The following is a 13985-nucleotide window of genomic DNA, read 5'->3' on the forward strand; positions in this document are numbered from 1 at the left end:
CCCTCATGTTGAACAGTGGCATCTGAAGCGTCTCAGCTGAAGGAAATAGTCCATTATTTATCAGCTTTATAATATCTGTAAACTTTTTTTTATCAGGCCGATAACATAAAACATTTAAATATGTTGGAGGATACCGATATGATAGCCGATATATCGTGCATCCCTTCTTCGATATTTTCACACATCCAGCCTGGCTGTAATCCAGAGGGGTTCAGTCCCGCTCCTGGAGGATCTGCCTTCACATGCTATCGATAATGTCCCACTTCCCACTTCTGAAGTCATAATTACAAGTTTGTAGCATTCAACTGCTTTGTTGTCAGAAAGAAGAGGAATCATCTGAGGACAAAAGGTTCATTCATGCCTATTTCTTGGGGAAATATTTGAAGCCGAAGCCAAAGCCAAAAAGTTTTGAAGACATTTAATTAGTATCCAATGGATTTTGAATAAAAAATAGTGTCCCATTTATTGGAATTTCGGTCAAATAAATTCTGTGTTTGTTATGTAAAATACATACAATATGCATCAAATGGTCGAAAACCCTCATTCACTATTCCCTACATTAGTTCACTAATATAGTGCATTTGAAGGAGTGAATTCGGACACTAAGTGCGACGGAAGGGCTGCCGCTTTGCATAGTTTGTGCGGTTTAATAATCATTTGAAACTTAGCAAACTGGCAGCTCCAGTAGAAAGATGAAAAGATTTATCTTGGACTCTGTCATGGAAACTAGCATGCATAAACCTTAATTAAACAACCTAATAATCAATTAAAAAGGAAGTTACACCTGTATGATATTACGCTGTACCCACTTTGGACCAACATGAATAATGATTCAGTTGTAGGCGCCATCTTCTGGTCAGACGTGGAAATTAATTAGACTCTCACAGTGCATTATGGGTATTCTCTAGCCCTTGAGCGTACATCAATTGTCCACTCGTTAATGCTGTGCATTGTGGGATTGAACGAGTGTACTTGATAATGTCCACTATGGTTTCAGACATCACTACAAATGGCTGTTCCCTCAGATGGTGCCCTATTTAAGGGTATAGATCAGGACATCATTGCCCTAAACTGAATACTAGTATTTGTTTTTCTTACGTAAACAGGAACTGATGTCGAAATGCTGCAATATCAGATCAGAACATTGGCCGAAAAGTTCTAACATTAATGATTCAAATGTACAAGGTTAGGTCATTCTCTATTGGACAGGTAGTTGGAGCGGAGGAGTTAAAAAATAAGAGGGATTTGTGACTTCAGATGAAAAGTGAAAAGGTACATATTTTTTTATATTTGGTTGAAAAATTATGAAAACCTTTTTTCTTTTAAGAATAGAATAAAGCTAGAACTGGGTTTCCCAAACTTGGGTTCACAAACCACTGTTCAATATTTTATTTATTTATTTTTAAGAAAAACAAGACCAGAAAACAAAACCATATATTATGAATGTAAATTCATGTTGTCAGTAGTAGTTGTTCAGTGCTTTACCAGAGAAGATAATATGACTTGGTGAACGGAACGGTGAATGGTGAGTCTCTTGTACAGAAAAATACATAAAAGGAGAGTAAATCACAGTGTTTAAATCCCATGTCTGCCCGTCACAGAGTAATGTCTGTCCGAGAGCCTCACTGTCTGCTGTCATTAGCATCATTCGTGTTAATCTGCTTAGCCACCTGCTCACCAAACGCACGTCACATCCTCCTGTACGGTGCGTTTGCACACGACAGCTGCAGAAGAACAGAAAACAACAGCAGGAGTTTGGAAAAACCCTGCTAACGACTGGCCATCTGTTTTGGACACTCTCCTTGACAGTGAGTGTGAAAGCCCCTGTCACATGACAGGAAGTACTTGAGTAAAAAACAGGAAGTGGAGTCTGCGTGTCACAGGAGCACAAAATCGTCCACGCTGGTCCTCTTTTTGACCCGGCCCAGTCTCCCTTTAGTCTCTGTGTGAGGGACTGAGTCTGAGGCGCAGGCGCAGGCGCTCCCCTCCTCATTATGACCCTCCACAAACGTGAAGATGGGGTACTTCTCCCCCGATGAGCTCAGAGCCTGGCCAGGACAGGGAAAACAAGGAGAAAGTTGGAGATTGCAAGGATGAAAACTCATCAGGGGTGAAAAATGTGACAAAGAATATCAGTAATAACAATAAATATAAACGGAGCAATTCCAAGAGGGTGTGTTATTATTTTCAGTATTTTAATTCTAATATTTATTCTAATTCTAATATATTCTAATTATTATTTTAAATATTATTCTTATTTTGTTAATAAACTTAATAGATATTTGATCAAAATTAGATTTATATATTTTATACATCAATAAAGAAATAATTTTTGTAATAATGCTAATGTACAGAAATAAAAACAAATCTGTATTTAATAATAATAATTTTGATTTACAGAACAAAGTAAAACATTTTGAAATATGTGACCCTGGACCACAAAACCAGTCACATGGGTAATTTTTTTTTAAATTGACATTTATACATCATCTGAAAGCTGAATAAATAAGCTTTCCATTGATGTATGGTTTGTTAGGATATGACAATATTTGGCCGAGATACAACTATTTGAAAATCTGGAATCTGAGGGTGCAAAAAAATCGAAACATTGAGAAAATCGCCTTTAAAGTTGTAAATTTCTATTGGCGATAGTGCTATATTCACTCACAAAATTTTTTTTTTAATATATTCACGGTAGGAAATTTACAAAATATCTTCATGGAACATGATCTTTACTTAATATCCTAATGATTTTTGGCATAAAAGAAAAATCGATAATTTTGACCCATACAATGTATTGTTGGCTATTGCCACAAATATACCTGTGGGACTTATGACTGGTTTTGTGATCCAGGGTCACATTACTTAATTTCGCTTGTAAACATTAACCATAGAACAAGAGCCTAATGCTTTTTTTAAATAAATAAAAAAATAATTCTCCTCTTGGGTTTCCATATTGTTTTTATTAGAATCCGTTAAATATGACTATGTAAAAATAATAATAATAATAAACAACAACAACAACAACAACAATTAATTTACTAATAAAAGTAATAGTATTATTATTGTTGTACAGATTTTTTTAATTATAAAAATTAAATAAATATTACTATAGTAATAACACATTGTACTGTGAAAAAATCAGTACTTAATTATAACATTAATAACAATTTTATTATAGGTGTGTTTTCTATGATCTGGGGTTTTTGGTCGTAGGCGTATAAAATCAAAGGCCGATATGCTTCAGTGTCTCACCTTGGTGATGTCTGAGCACAGAGTCAGGAGATCATCCCTGCTCCGGGCGTAGAAGCCCACCGTGCAGCTCGGGTCCATGCGGCTGAACGACATCTTCCTGACGGACTTACAGTGGAACGACTGCGCACACACACACAGACACACACAGACACACACAGACAGACACAGATACACAGACACACACACACACACACACACACACACACACACACACACACACACACACACACACACACACACACACACACACACACACACACACACACACACACACACACACACACACACACACACACACACACACACACACACACACAGACATTAATATATGGAATCAATTCTGGATTATAACTGGATTCAATTCAATTATACTGAGTCTTTATAATAAGCAAGTTTCAAAGCAGCTTCATGTTACAATCAGGAAGTATTCTATCTATCCATCTATACATATATACAGTCAAACCAAAATGTATTCAGACAACAGATATCATTTTTGATATTTTTTTACTAGTGGATGCAGGACACTATAGTCCATTTATGTAAGTGAGGATTGAAAAATAAAGTAAACTGTGACATATTATACCCAAAAATTCTTCACACAGTGACTACCAGTAAAATGTATACAAATTTGGGACCAAATATTATTCAGACACTTTGACCTGACCATGTTTTGCTGAAGTGTTTTTCTTTAATTGCTAATGCGACCTTTTTACAGCACAGACTGAACAAAATGAAGCATTGCTTGGTCATTGGTTGAGCTAAATGTGTATTATCTAATTGTGTAGTTAAATTTAAGCTGACAGATATTCAACATAATTCATCTGTGAGACAGTCTAACAGAAGGATGGACAAAACCAGTGAAATATCAACTGATTTGATAACTAGAGTTCTTGTCATATTTCATTACCATTTTCTAAACTATAGAGAATAAACTGTGATAATGTGAGAAATGTTGAAGGTGTCTGAATACATTTTAGTTTGACTGTATATCATCAATAATACTAAAATAACCCTGATTTCCCTGATGTTTATAAATAGTTTTAACTACAATAACCCTGTAGTACAAAAAAAAAACACTATAACAAGCATTATAAATATAAGCAGAAGTATAATTTGTTCCTCATTTTTTGGGGACTTTATAGATATTTTGGGGGCGACTACATTAATCATCAGCCAAACTCTCCTTTGAAGATCCGCTCACCTCTAAAGGGAAGTTGTCTTGTTTGACGTCCACAGCAGCCTGACAGTAATGAGGATCCAGATATATCAGCTGATCATCTGCATGAGACACACAGAAACACACACACACAGATGACGATGAGCGATTCACGCACACGCACACGTAACGCGTGTCACATGACTCACCCTGGAATCCCACGAAAAACAGCGAGTGTTTGGGCTTCCCTCCGATGATCCCCACACAGCAGCGCAGCTCCAGCAACCTCTAACACACACACACACACACACACACACACACACACACACACACACACACACACACACACACACACACACACACACACACACACACACACACACAGATTTACTGTTGAGCTGTGCACAAATATACCATCATAACTGCAGTTTGTGACAAAATATTGGCTGCTACGGTTATTGTTACTACTATAAGAGTGGATCTCATTAATTAATTGGATCTCATTAAAACTGTGTAAAGTTTCCTAAAAGCAAGTTACTTTAGTTTTACAATAGTAACAATAACTATGGCACATATGGCATAAATTATGGTTATTGCGATTATGCAAAAATGTACAAGTAAATATGTTTGGGTTTTCCAAACCGGGGTTCACGATTAACTAAATAATTTAAATTAATAAAATAAAAATTAATAAAAAAATTATATTTATTCATATTAAATAATTTATTATTGTCATGTGACCATTAACCAACATCACCGATAGAACAGTGAACATACGTATGTGTTGCAAAATTATTCAAATATGAACTTAAAACTATGATTAGTAAAAGGGGGTTAGTGACAAAAAGTTTGGGAATATAGTGGATTAAATACTTGTTTGAAACGTTTATTGATGTTTTTGTGCTGGTGGAGGATTGTGTTCTCGTGAACAGAGAGAAGTTCTGCTTTCAGGAGAGGCTTTCTTAGGACGCCCGTTTGATGCTAAAACTACCATCCATTAAATCTGTGTTGGGATGTTATGAAACTGGATGAAAGTAATAGTGAATATCTTCAGAGGAATATTCAGAGTTATTTTATTTCAAATGAATGTCTATGGACAGCAGTGGTTCTCAACCGTTTAAATTATTTTTTCGAAATATCAATGTAAATAAAACAAGAAAATACTAGTTCAGTTATTCTACTTATTTCACTTTAAACTCATTGTGTTACTGTCATTTCTGTCTGATTATTTGAGAAATTGACTAGCAATTTCTGAGAGAAAGTTTATTCAAAGTAAATCCTACAGCAATTTTTTTTTTCTGTGAACCTTAAGATGACTTAAACACTAAGAGAAACCAAGCATTAAAATAAGCTAAAACAACTCAAATTAAAGATATTCAACAAGTGTTGTTTCTTTGAAAAGTTAATTATAAAATTCATTGTACTTTTCCAGGTTTTGAAATAAACCTGGAAAAGTACAATGAATTTTATAATTAATATACATTTTCCTAGTTATGCCAAGCTTGAAAATGTTTTATCAGAGATAATTTGTGAGTAAAAATATTATTTTAAAAAAACGTATCCCTAATTAATTTCCAGTAAATCATGAACAACTGAATATTGCTGTGTAAAATGTAAAATGGGGAACCTCTGTCAAAGTCATGAACGTTATTTCGCAAAACAATTTACAAACACTCCATTTCTAGGGTCTGAAATGCAGTCAGAGTGATAATATTGTGTCATTGTCGTAATGTGTGTGTGAGAATGAGAAGACAGCATTAGCACACACTCGAGTCGCACTGCTAACATGAAGACAGTGTTTGAGCACATTCACACCTGTGCAGTCCTGCGCCACGTACACTGCCAGATTCGACAGCTCCGACGCCGACACGGCCTTCCTGAACACACCAACACACACTTTTACATGCAATTTAACATGAATATGAACACGTGTGCTGCTTCTCTCGTATATAAACACTATTGAGAGATATTAATGATGAAATACACCGTGAGAAGCCGTGTGTTACAGTGACTCTACTCTTCTTTATAGGGTGATGTTAGGCATAATGCAACGCAGATTTTTACCATGGTCAAATAAACGGAATCCAAATCAAATTAAATGGCAGCGATATGATAATAGTTTGGAAGTCCATTTCAAAATCATAATTATGATGAAAAAAGTTGAAATTATGACCAAGTCATAATGACAGAAATACATTACATTAAGTTATTACATTATTACATAGATTATTTCATAAATATGCCTTAACATAATACATTTTGACTTTTATGTCATAATTACAAATTTGCAAAGATTTTTTCTTTTGTGGCAGAAATGGGCTTTCATATAATAGACTCCAATATCCAATTAATAACAGCATTTAATAATTAGTATAAAAATGGTTAAAACCGAAACTATAACCTTAAAAAACATTTCCGTTACCTGAAATAAAATGATCTTTAACTGAAATAAAATAACAAATAATAAAGCATTTAATTTAATTTCTAAGGCACACAGGCAACATTTCTCAGTTTTTAGATTAACTTGCTGTACTAAAATAACTAAAACTGAAATAATTTTTTTTTAAACTAATATAAATGACAAAAAAACCACAAAATTAATAAAACTTTAAAATCAAAATGAAAACTTAAAATATGAAATTAACAATAAATTCAAAATATTAATAAAAGCTATAATAGTACATCAATGATATTAAAACAAGACTGTCAGTTCAAGACTCACTCACTTACTGAAATAAAATGATCTTTATCTGAAATAAAATAACAAATAACAAGATAAAAACATCAAGTTTCTCCTTTTTATTTAGTTTAACTTGCTAAAATAACTAAAACTGAAATTAATAAAATTAATAAAAAAGACAAAAAAAACTAAGCTAAAAATGAAAACAGAATCTATGAAAATAACAATAAATTCAAAATACTAATAAAAGCTATAATAGTATGTGATATTCAGAGCTGGAGTAGCAGCATCAGTTCAGACTCAGGGACTTACTGCAGTATGTGCGCGGCGATGGCGGGCCCGTACCAGTCGCCGGCCCGTTTCCCAGAGGCCCGGCCCAACTCCACCAGCCGGTGCAGGCCGAAGGGGGCGGGGGGGTGATCCCCGAACCAGCACACCAGCCTGCGGTGAGACCTCTCCTCCTGAGACTCACAGTCCAGCGCAGTGCCCAGGCTGAGCCGGCGGGGTTTACCCGAGTCTCTGAGGGACCCGGCCTGTGTGTGAGAGTCCAGCACCTGCAGGTCATCTTTAGTCTGATGATGCGTCGCAGGCCACGTCCAGCCTGAGGAGAGCGCACACACACACACACACACACACACACACAGACCAGGGGAACGTTTATATGTACCGTGCAGGACACATTACTAGTGCACTACTGTTTGAAATGCTTTACGTTTCACATACTTAAAAAAAAAAGGCATTTATGACATTATACTACTTAGACATTATGAAGGTGTGTTTGGTTGGACTTATTAGTAGGGATACATAATATAAGTTAGTGGCCAGTATTTATCTGTATCAGTTACCTTTTTCATACAAAAACTATGGCCTATTTTCACATTCCAACGCAAGTTTCTAAAGCAGTCAATAAAAAAAAAATAAAAAAAAAACATTGTTTCATGTTACCAAGCTTTACAATGTTATTACTACACTTACCACTATTTTATTAACTAAATCAAGTGAGAAATTCTTTGAAATGTCAAATAATACTACATAATAAATAAATAAAATAAATAAATAAATATAATAAATAAATAAATATGTATATTTATTTATTTATTATATTTATTTATTTATTTATTATGTAGTATTATTTGAAATTTCCAAGAATTTATCACTTGATTTAGTGTATATATATATATAGTTAAATCAAATAAGAAAGATGATCAATTTTGCATACTGCAATGGTTCACTGGTGGCAGCAGAGTAAAATGTGGACTCCATTTGATACAGTTTATTTGTTATGACACTTACATTTGTTATGTCTGTTTATAGTGTTTATGCATATTTATGACTCAGTCCTAACAGTGTGTGAGATAACAGTGTGTAAAATAAAAAATAAAAATCCACCAAGATATCATGATAAAGCCACAACTGATATCCAGATCAACGATGGCCTGAATGCAAATATAGCTATTTATATTTTTATATGGTTATTTCTCTTAAAAAAAATTAAATGATGTGTATTTTGATAGTATTAACACATTTTCTAAGTTAGGTTCCCATACTAAAAATCCATTTTTAAGAATTTCTTTAACATTACTTCCAGGTCAAAAGTGTCCGAGTGCGTGATGAGGGTTGAGGCTTTTAGTGTGTACCGGCAGGCATGATGTGCAGGATCAGTCCCTGAGCTAACAGCATCTGTGCGCTGCGTAGCATGCATCCCCATCCCGCGTCAGAGCCGAGGGCCGAGCCGTCCAGCGGCGGGAAACCTCTCCTGTAGGTCATCCACAGCAGCGAGGAGAACGCCCGCCGGAAACACTCTCGCTCTCCTGAGAGGAAACACACACACACACTCAGAGCCTGCGCCACTCAGAGCAACGGCACATCATCACAATCCTCTTCGCTCACCAGAGTAGCTCAGCTGATAGGACTGTCCCAGCAGACACACGGGACTCCTCTTACTGAGACGCGGCTTGCCCTTCAGAGACCAGCCTGCACAGAAACACAGATGTGTGTATGTGTGTGTGTGTGTGTAGATTAATCAGTTTTGATCACAGGAAAATAAATTATATTTTAACATACATTCACATAGAAAACAAAGTTCTTTTAAATTGTAATAATATGTTACTGTTTTCTTACTGTATTTCTGATCAAATAAATGCAGCCTTGGTGACAAGAGACATCTTTCAAAAACATTACAAAATATTACCGACTCCAAACTTTTGACTAGTGTATATGCTAAAAGTAACATTAATAATAAATTGACCGTGAAAAACACAAAATTATATAACATTTAATCGGGCCAACAAAGAGTAAATAAATATTCTCATTATAAAATTTTTTTTTTTTTTGTAACATTACTATTATGTTCTCCTGAATATATGGAAGAATTATCTTAGCTGTCAGAACTAACATGCTTATTCAATAAAATGAAATATCTTACATACATTTTAAGACATGAAACTAGTGAAATCCTTTTTACTAAAACATACCGCCCATCTGAGAAGCAGATCTTTTAATAAGATAATGTTTTTAAACATGCGATTATTGTTTAATAAGAGGCATTGTCAAAAACGTTGGTATAGTGTTTGTGTCAGTCAATTATGTAACCAACAACCTACAGATCAAATAAGCTTAAATTCAAAGAAATAAAAATGCTGGACAAACACTGGCCATCAAAAAAACACGTTTATATAAAAATGGTTGCGAAAATTGCTACACAACATCTGCACTTCTCCACACACCTCCATATCTGACGTTATTCCAGGCAGAAACGAGTTTGGTCTTGAGTTTGGTCTTCTCCTTGGACTGCTGGACGTGTCCGTCGACATCAGCGCTGAAATCCAGCAAGCCTGGGTTCGAAGGGTTCGACAGGTGGACCACCTCGAAGGACGCCAGATCATCTGCGGGCTCCATCACTCACATCCATGACCCTGTTGCCATGACGTCGAGAATCTGAATCCCAGCCGTCCAATCAGAGGAGGGATGAGGGGTTACGGGTACGAGTGATGCTGTGGGACAGTGAGAGAACAAAAGTAAAAGTAACTTACTGAGCTCTGTTCAGGACTTTCTCAGGGAAACACTGAGACACGTGACACACATCATGTGACTGAAGGAATCCTACAAATGTGACAAAGCAAAAGTTAAGCCACATTAATATCACTAAAAAAATCCCAAAAGATCTTTGATAATATGTGTTTAGATAACTATTAGGTGTTTATGAAGTAAATATAAATGATTCCGGTTTATCTGCCCTTTAAAGACGGTATTGAGATATATACTCTGAGATTTACCATGGTACTGAATGTACATATTCATATAGTATAGTAGGCTACATCATCATACTGTAGTACTACAATGGCATATGTTTAAAAAAATAAGGTATTGTCATCATACCATGTCCAAATGTACAGTATTTAGGAGGATAACAGCAAATTTCAGATGTGAGTGTGACTTTATACGTTTGTTGTTGGTGGTTTAACGTTAACGTTATTGAGTTGACCGGAAACAATGTTTTGTTTATATGCACTGATTCGGCTTTCGGATACATAGACGGGTCATTTCTTTCACGAAAGGAAGCACATTTTGAATATGTGATAAAATACTTACCTTAAAAGCTGTTGTGACTGTCATGTCATTGTAAATATCGGAGGATTTCTGCTGGAAACTTTCCGCATTACAAACACGCCGCGACGCCACTCGGATTCACTGCCTGTTTCTGCGCCTCTTCCCTCCTTCACACTTGGCAACGAAACTCGTATCTGTCCTCTGATTGGCTGTCTGGAACTTTAACGCTCTCTGATTGGTCAATTAGAAAGTAATAAGCAGGGGCAGTTCTGGGTATAACCTAAACTAACATATCAGAATAATTTGAATTGATTGCAAGATCAAGTAACGTTAGTGTTTGATCTGCATTGTGTTTGATATTTTGTGTCCAAGTGGATTATTTCCCTTTACATTTTGATAAATTCATAACACATATCACTTTATTCTATAAATCCTATATAGTTTGAATACAATTTTAGTACATTCAAATAATTATATTATTTTATGTTTTCATTTATGTTTTAAACAGGGAGCACATTAAAAATTATGTCTGCTGCAAGAGAAGCATATCTTGGGAAAAGTGATGTGATGAATCTTGATAACATTTTGTTTGCAGTCATACCTTTCACATATTTAATGGGTTATTATATAATTTTAATGTGTTTATTCTCATGTTCTAGCTATAAGAGGAGGAAAATAGAGGGAACACATTTTTATTGCAATGCAAAAAAAATCCAATATTCAGCATCCCTGTCATTATCATAGGTCATTATTAATGTTGTGATGCAATAGCGCCTCACAGTGTTCACTCCATTATTACAATACAACATATAGCCTACACATCATACATGAGAGATTTCCCTCTCTCTCTCTCTCTCTCTTTTTTTTAAAAACAAACATTACTAGAAAATAAGTACAACATCATTTGACAATAACAAGAAACTTATGTTTCTCTTAGGACTATATGGTCACTGTATTAATCCCAGTACCTCTTATACAGTCACTACCAGGCACTCTCCCAAATCTTGACAGTCTCTCATTACTCACTGTGTGAAATTGATCATTTCTCACTGGTAAAATCTTGCCATTCACAGAAGCTGAAGAACTTGCTCTGGCATTAATGTCCACATTGTTTTCCTGCTCTGAATTCTGCTCTAAAGCTTGTGAATCAACAGGTAAGTCTTCAACAGCTTCAGTTTGAGTCGAATGTTACGTTGAGGAGTAGGCTATTTTATGGAGGTATTTTTGGTGCAAAACTACTGAACGCCTGTGACAGTGGAATTTGTAGTTGTAGAGAATAGCCACACATGTGTATCAGTAAATTTTAAGTCACAGAGAGAAATGTTTTAAGAGTTGCAAACTTGTAGACTTTTTTTTATCTTCCACAAACACAACACAACAGTTACACCTTCTCAAATTCTTCATTGCAGGTGCACAAATCCTATTCTACAAATCACAAATTAAGAAACTCATACGCTCACATGTTTGCTACAGTTGCTGCAGTGAATATGGTGCAAAACGTCTCCGGTTACTTTCGTAACCTCGGTTCCCTGAAAGGCAGGAACGAGACATTACGGATGTCGTATATGGGAACTCCTCCCCTACTCCACTTCTGCTGAAATCTTATGGCTAACGCCAGCTGACAGCTGGCCAATTGACGCAAATATGCAAATACTGACAAGCCTGCTGGCAGTATAAATGCAGGTGCCGCGTCAATTTCGTCAGAATCAAAACGAAACGCTTGAATCGAACAGCGAACACGGCGGCGAGCGTAATGTCTCGTTCCTGCCTTTCAGGGAACCGAGGTTACGAAAGTAACCGGAGACGTTCCCTTTCAAGGCGGAACTTCGACATTACGGATGTCGTATATGGGAACTGTATAGAATCCCGCCGTGGAAGATGTAAACATGCCACTGACTGACAGAACCCACGACCAAACTCCGCCCCCCCGGAATACACGCGCCTGATAGGCTGAAGCTGGCCAATAGCGAGCTTCTCATCCTGATAGGCCGAGTTGAACCAATCATCCGCCTTTCCAAACCCTGCGCGAATTTGCATATACCAAGCAGTATAACCGGGGGAAGGTTGCACTGAAACAGTCAGGGCAACAACAGTAGAGAACAAGCCAACGCATAGCGGTGACAGTGCACTAAGCATACACATTCATACAACAGAACAACTCATGAGCTAACGCGCAGAGTAGATAACTGTTATTGTGCAGGGGGACTTAACTCACCGAAAGTACTTGAGACGCTACAGAGGGTACATCCAACCTATAAAATCTGGCAAACGTGTTCTGAGACGACCAGCCAGCCGCAAGGCATAAATCCTGAATAGACATACCCTTAGTCCAGGCCCACGAAGAGGCAACCGCCCTCGTTGAATGGGCTCTGATGTTAAGAGGGCATTCCTGCCCTAGGCTATCATAAGCCAACACGATAGCGTCCACGATCCAGTGAGCGAGCCTCTGCTTCGAGACCCCCCGTCCCCTGTTACACCCGCCAAAGCACACGAACAGCTGGTCCGATTGTCTAAAAGCGGCCGAGCGATTAATGTACTCCCGCAGCGCTCTGACTGGGCAAACAGAACTTTGAGCGTCAGAATCCCGCGAGTCTGACGGCTCAGTAGATAAGGCAGGCAAGGTAACAATCTGCGCCCTAAAGGGAGTATTGAGCGACTTAGGGACATAGCCTAGTCTCGGTCTGAGAGTAACACTACAGTCTCCCGGTCCAAAACGAATGCAGTCGACGCTTACCGAGAATGCATGCAGATCCCCGACCCGCTTCGCGGACGCGAGAGCGAGAAGTAGAGCTGTCTTAATGGAAAGCTCTTTTATAGCGATCGAAGCTAGGGGCTCAAATGGTGGAAGAGACAAAGCCTTCAAAACCAGAGCCAAGTCCCACGGCGGCACCGACGGCGGTCGCGCCGGGCATAACCTCCTAGCTCCCCTGAGGAAGCCGATCACTGACGCGTGTCTACCGATAGACTGTCCATCGACCAGGGAATGAAACGCGGCGATGGCGGCCACGTAAACCTTCAGAGTGGACGGCAAACTCCCGTTATCCATCCTGTATTGAAGGAAGCGCAGAACATCCGACACGGAACAGCTCCCCGGGTCGATGTCGATATCTCTGCACCATTTAGAGAAAACTCCCCATTTCAAGGCATACAAACGTCTGGTAGACGGGGCTCGCGCCTCTGCAATGGTGTTTAGAGCTCGCGAATGCAGCGCGTCTTGCCCGCTCAGCGACCCTGTAGCGGCCACACATGGAGGTTCCACAACGCGGGGTTGGGATGCCAGATCGTGCCGCTCGCCTGAGATAACAGATCCCTCCTGAGAGGAATCTCCCAAGGCTGCCCCACCAG

General features: G+C 37.7%; 1 protein-coding gene across 1 annotated transcript; it reads right to left on the reverse strand.

Moving 5' to 3' along the window:
- Window positions 1-1379: 1379 nt before the first annotated feature.
- LOC309492085 (cysteine protease atg4da-like) lies at window positions 1380-10842 on the reverse strand. The gene is made up of 10 exons (XM_082191096.1): window positions 10683-10842; window positions 9818-10084; window positions 8982-9065; window positions 8729-8902; window positions 7404-7692; window positions 6124-6288; window positions 4621-4697; window positions 4457-4533; window positions 3256-3375; window positions 1380-2048 (listed from the first exon to the last, which is right to left on the reverse strand). Exons 2-10 carry the CDS (start codon window positions 9987-9989, stop codon window positions 1878-1880), a joined length of 1329 nt encoding a protein of 442 aa, XP_082047222.1. The 5' UTR covers window positions 9990-10084; window positions 10683-10842; the 3' UTR covers window positions 1380-1877.
- Window positions 10843-13985: the final 3143 nt, after the last annotated feature.

Source organism: Leuciscus leuciscus (genome assembly GCF_965113295.1).
Source record: "Leuciscus leuciscus genome assembly, contig: HAP1_SCAFFOLD_939, whole genome shotgun sequence".
NCBI classification, from domain to species: Eukaryota; Metazoa; Chordata; class Actinopteri; order Cypriniformes; family Leuciscidae; genus Leuciscus; species Leuciscus leuciscus.

Bases quoted from the DNA above. Each gene is read 5' to 3' on its own strand.
- LOC309492085 (XM_082191096.1), bottom strand. From the start codon at position 9,989: ATGGAGCCCGCAGATGATCTGGCGTCCTTCGAGGTGGTCCACCTGTCG. The intron at 6,289-7,403 runs GTAAGTCCCTGA...TGGTGTGTTCAG, and splicing joins ATCGCCGCGCACATACTGCA to GAAGGCCGTGTCGGCGTCGG. The intron at 4,698-6,123 runs ATTATCACTCTG...TGTGTGTTAGAG, and splicing joins CATTACGACAATGACACAAT to GTTGCTGGAGCTGCGCTGCT.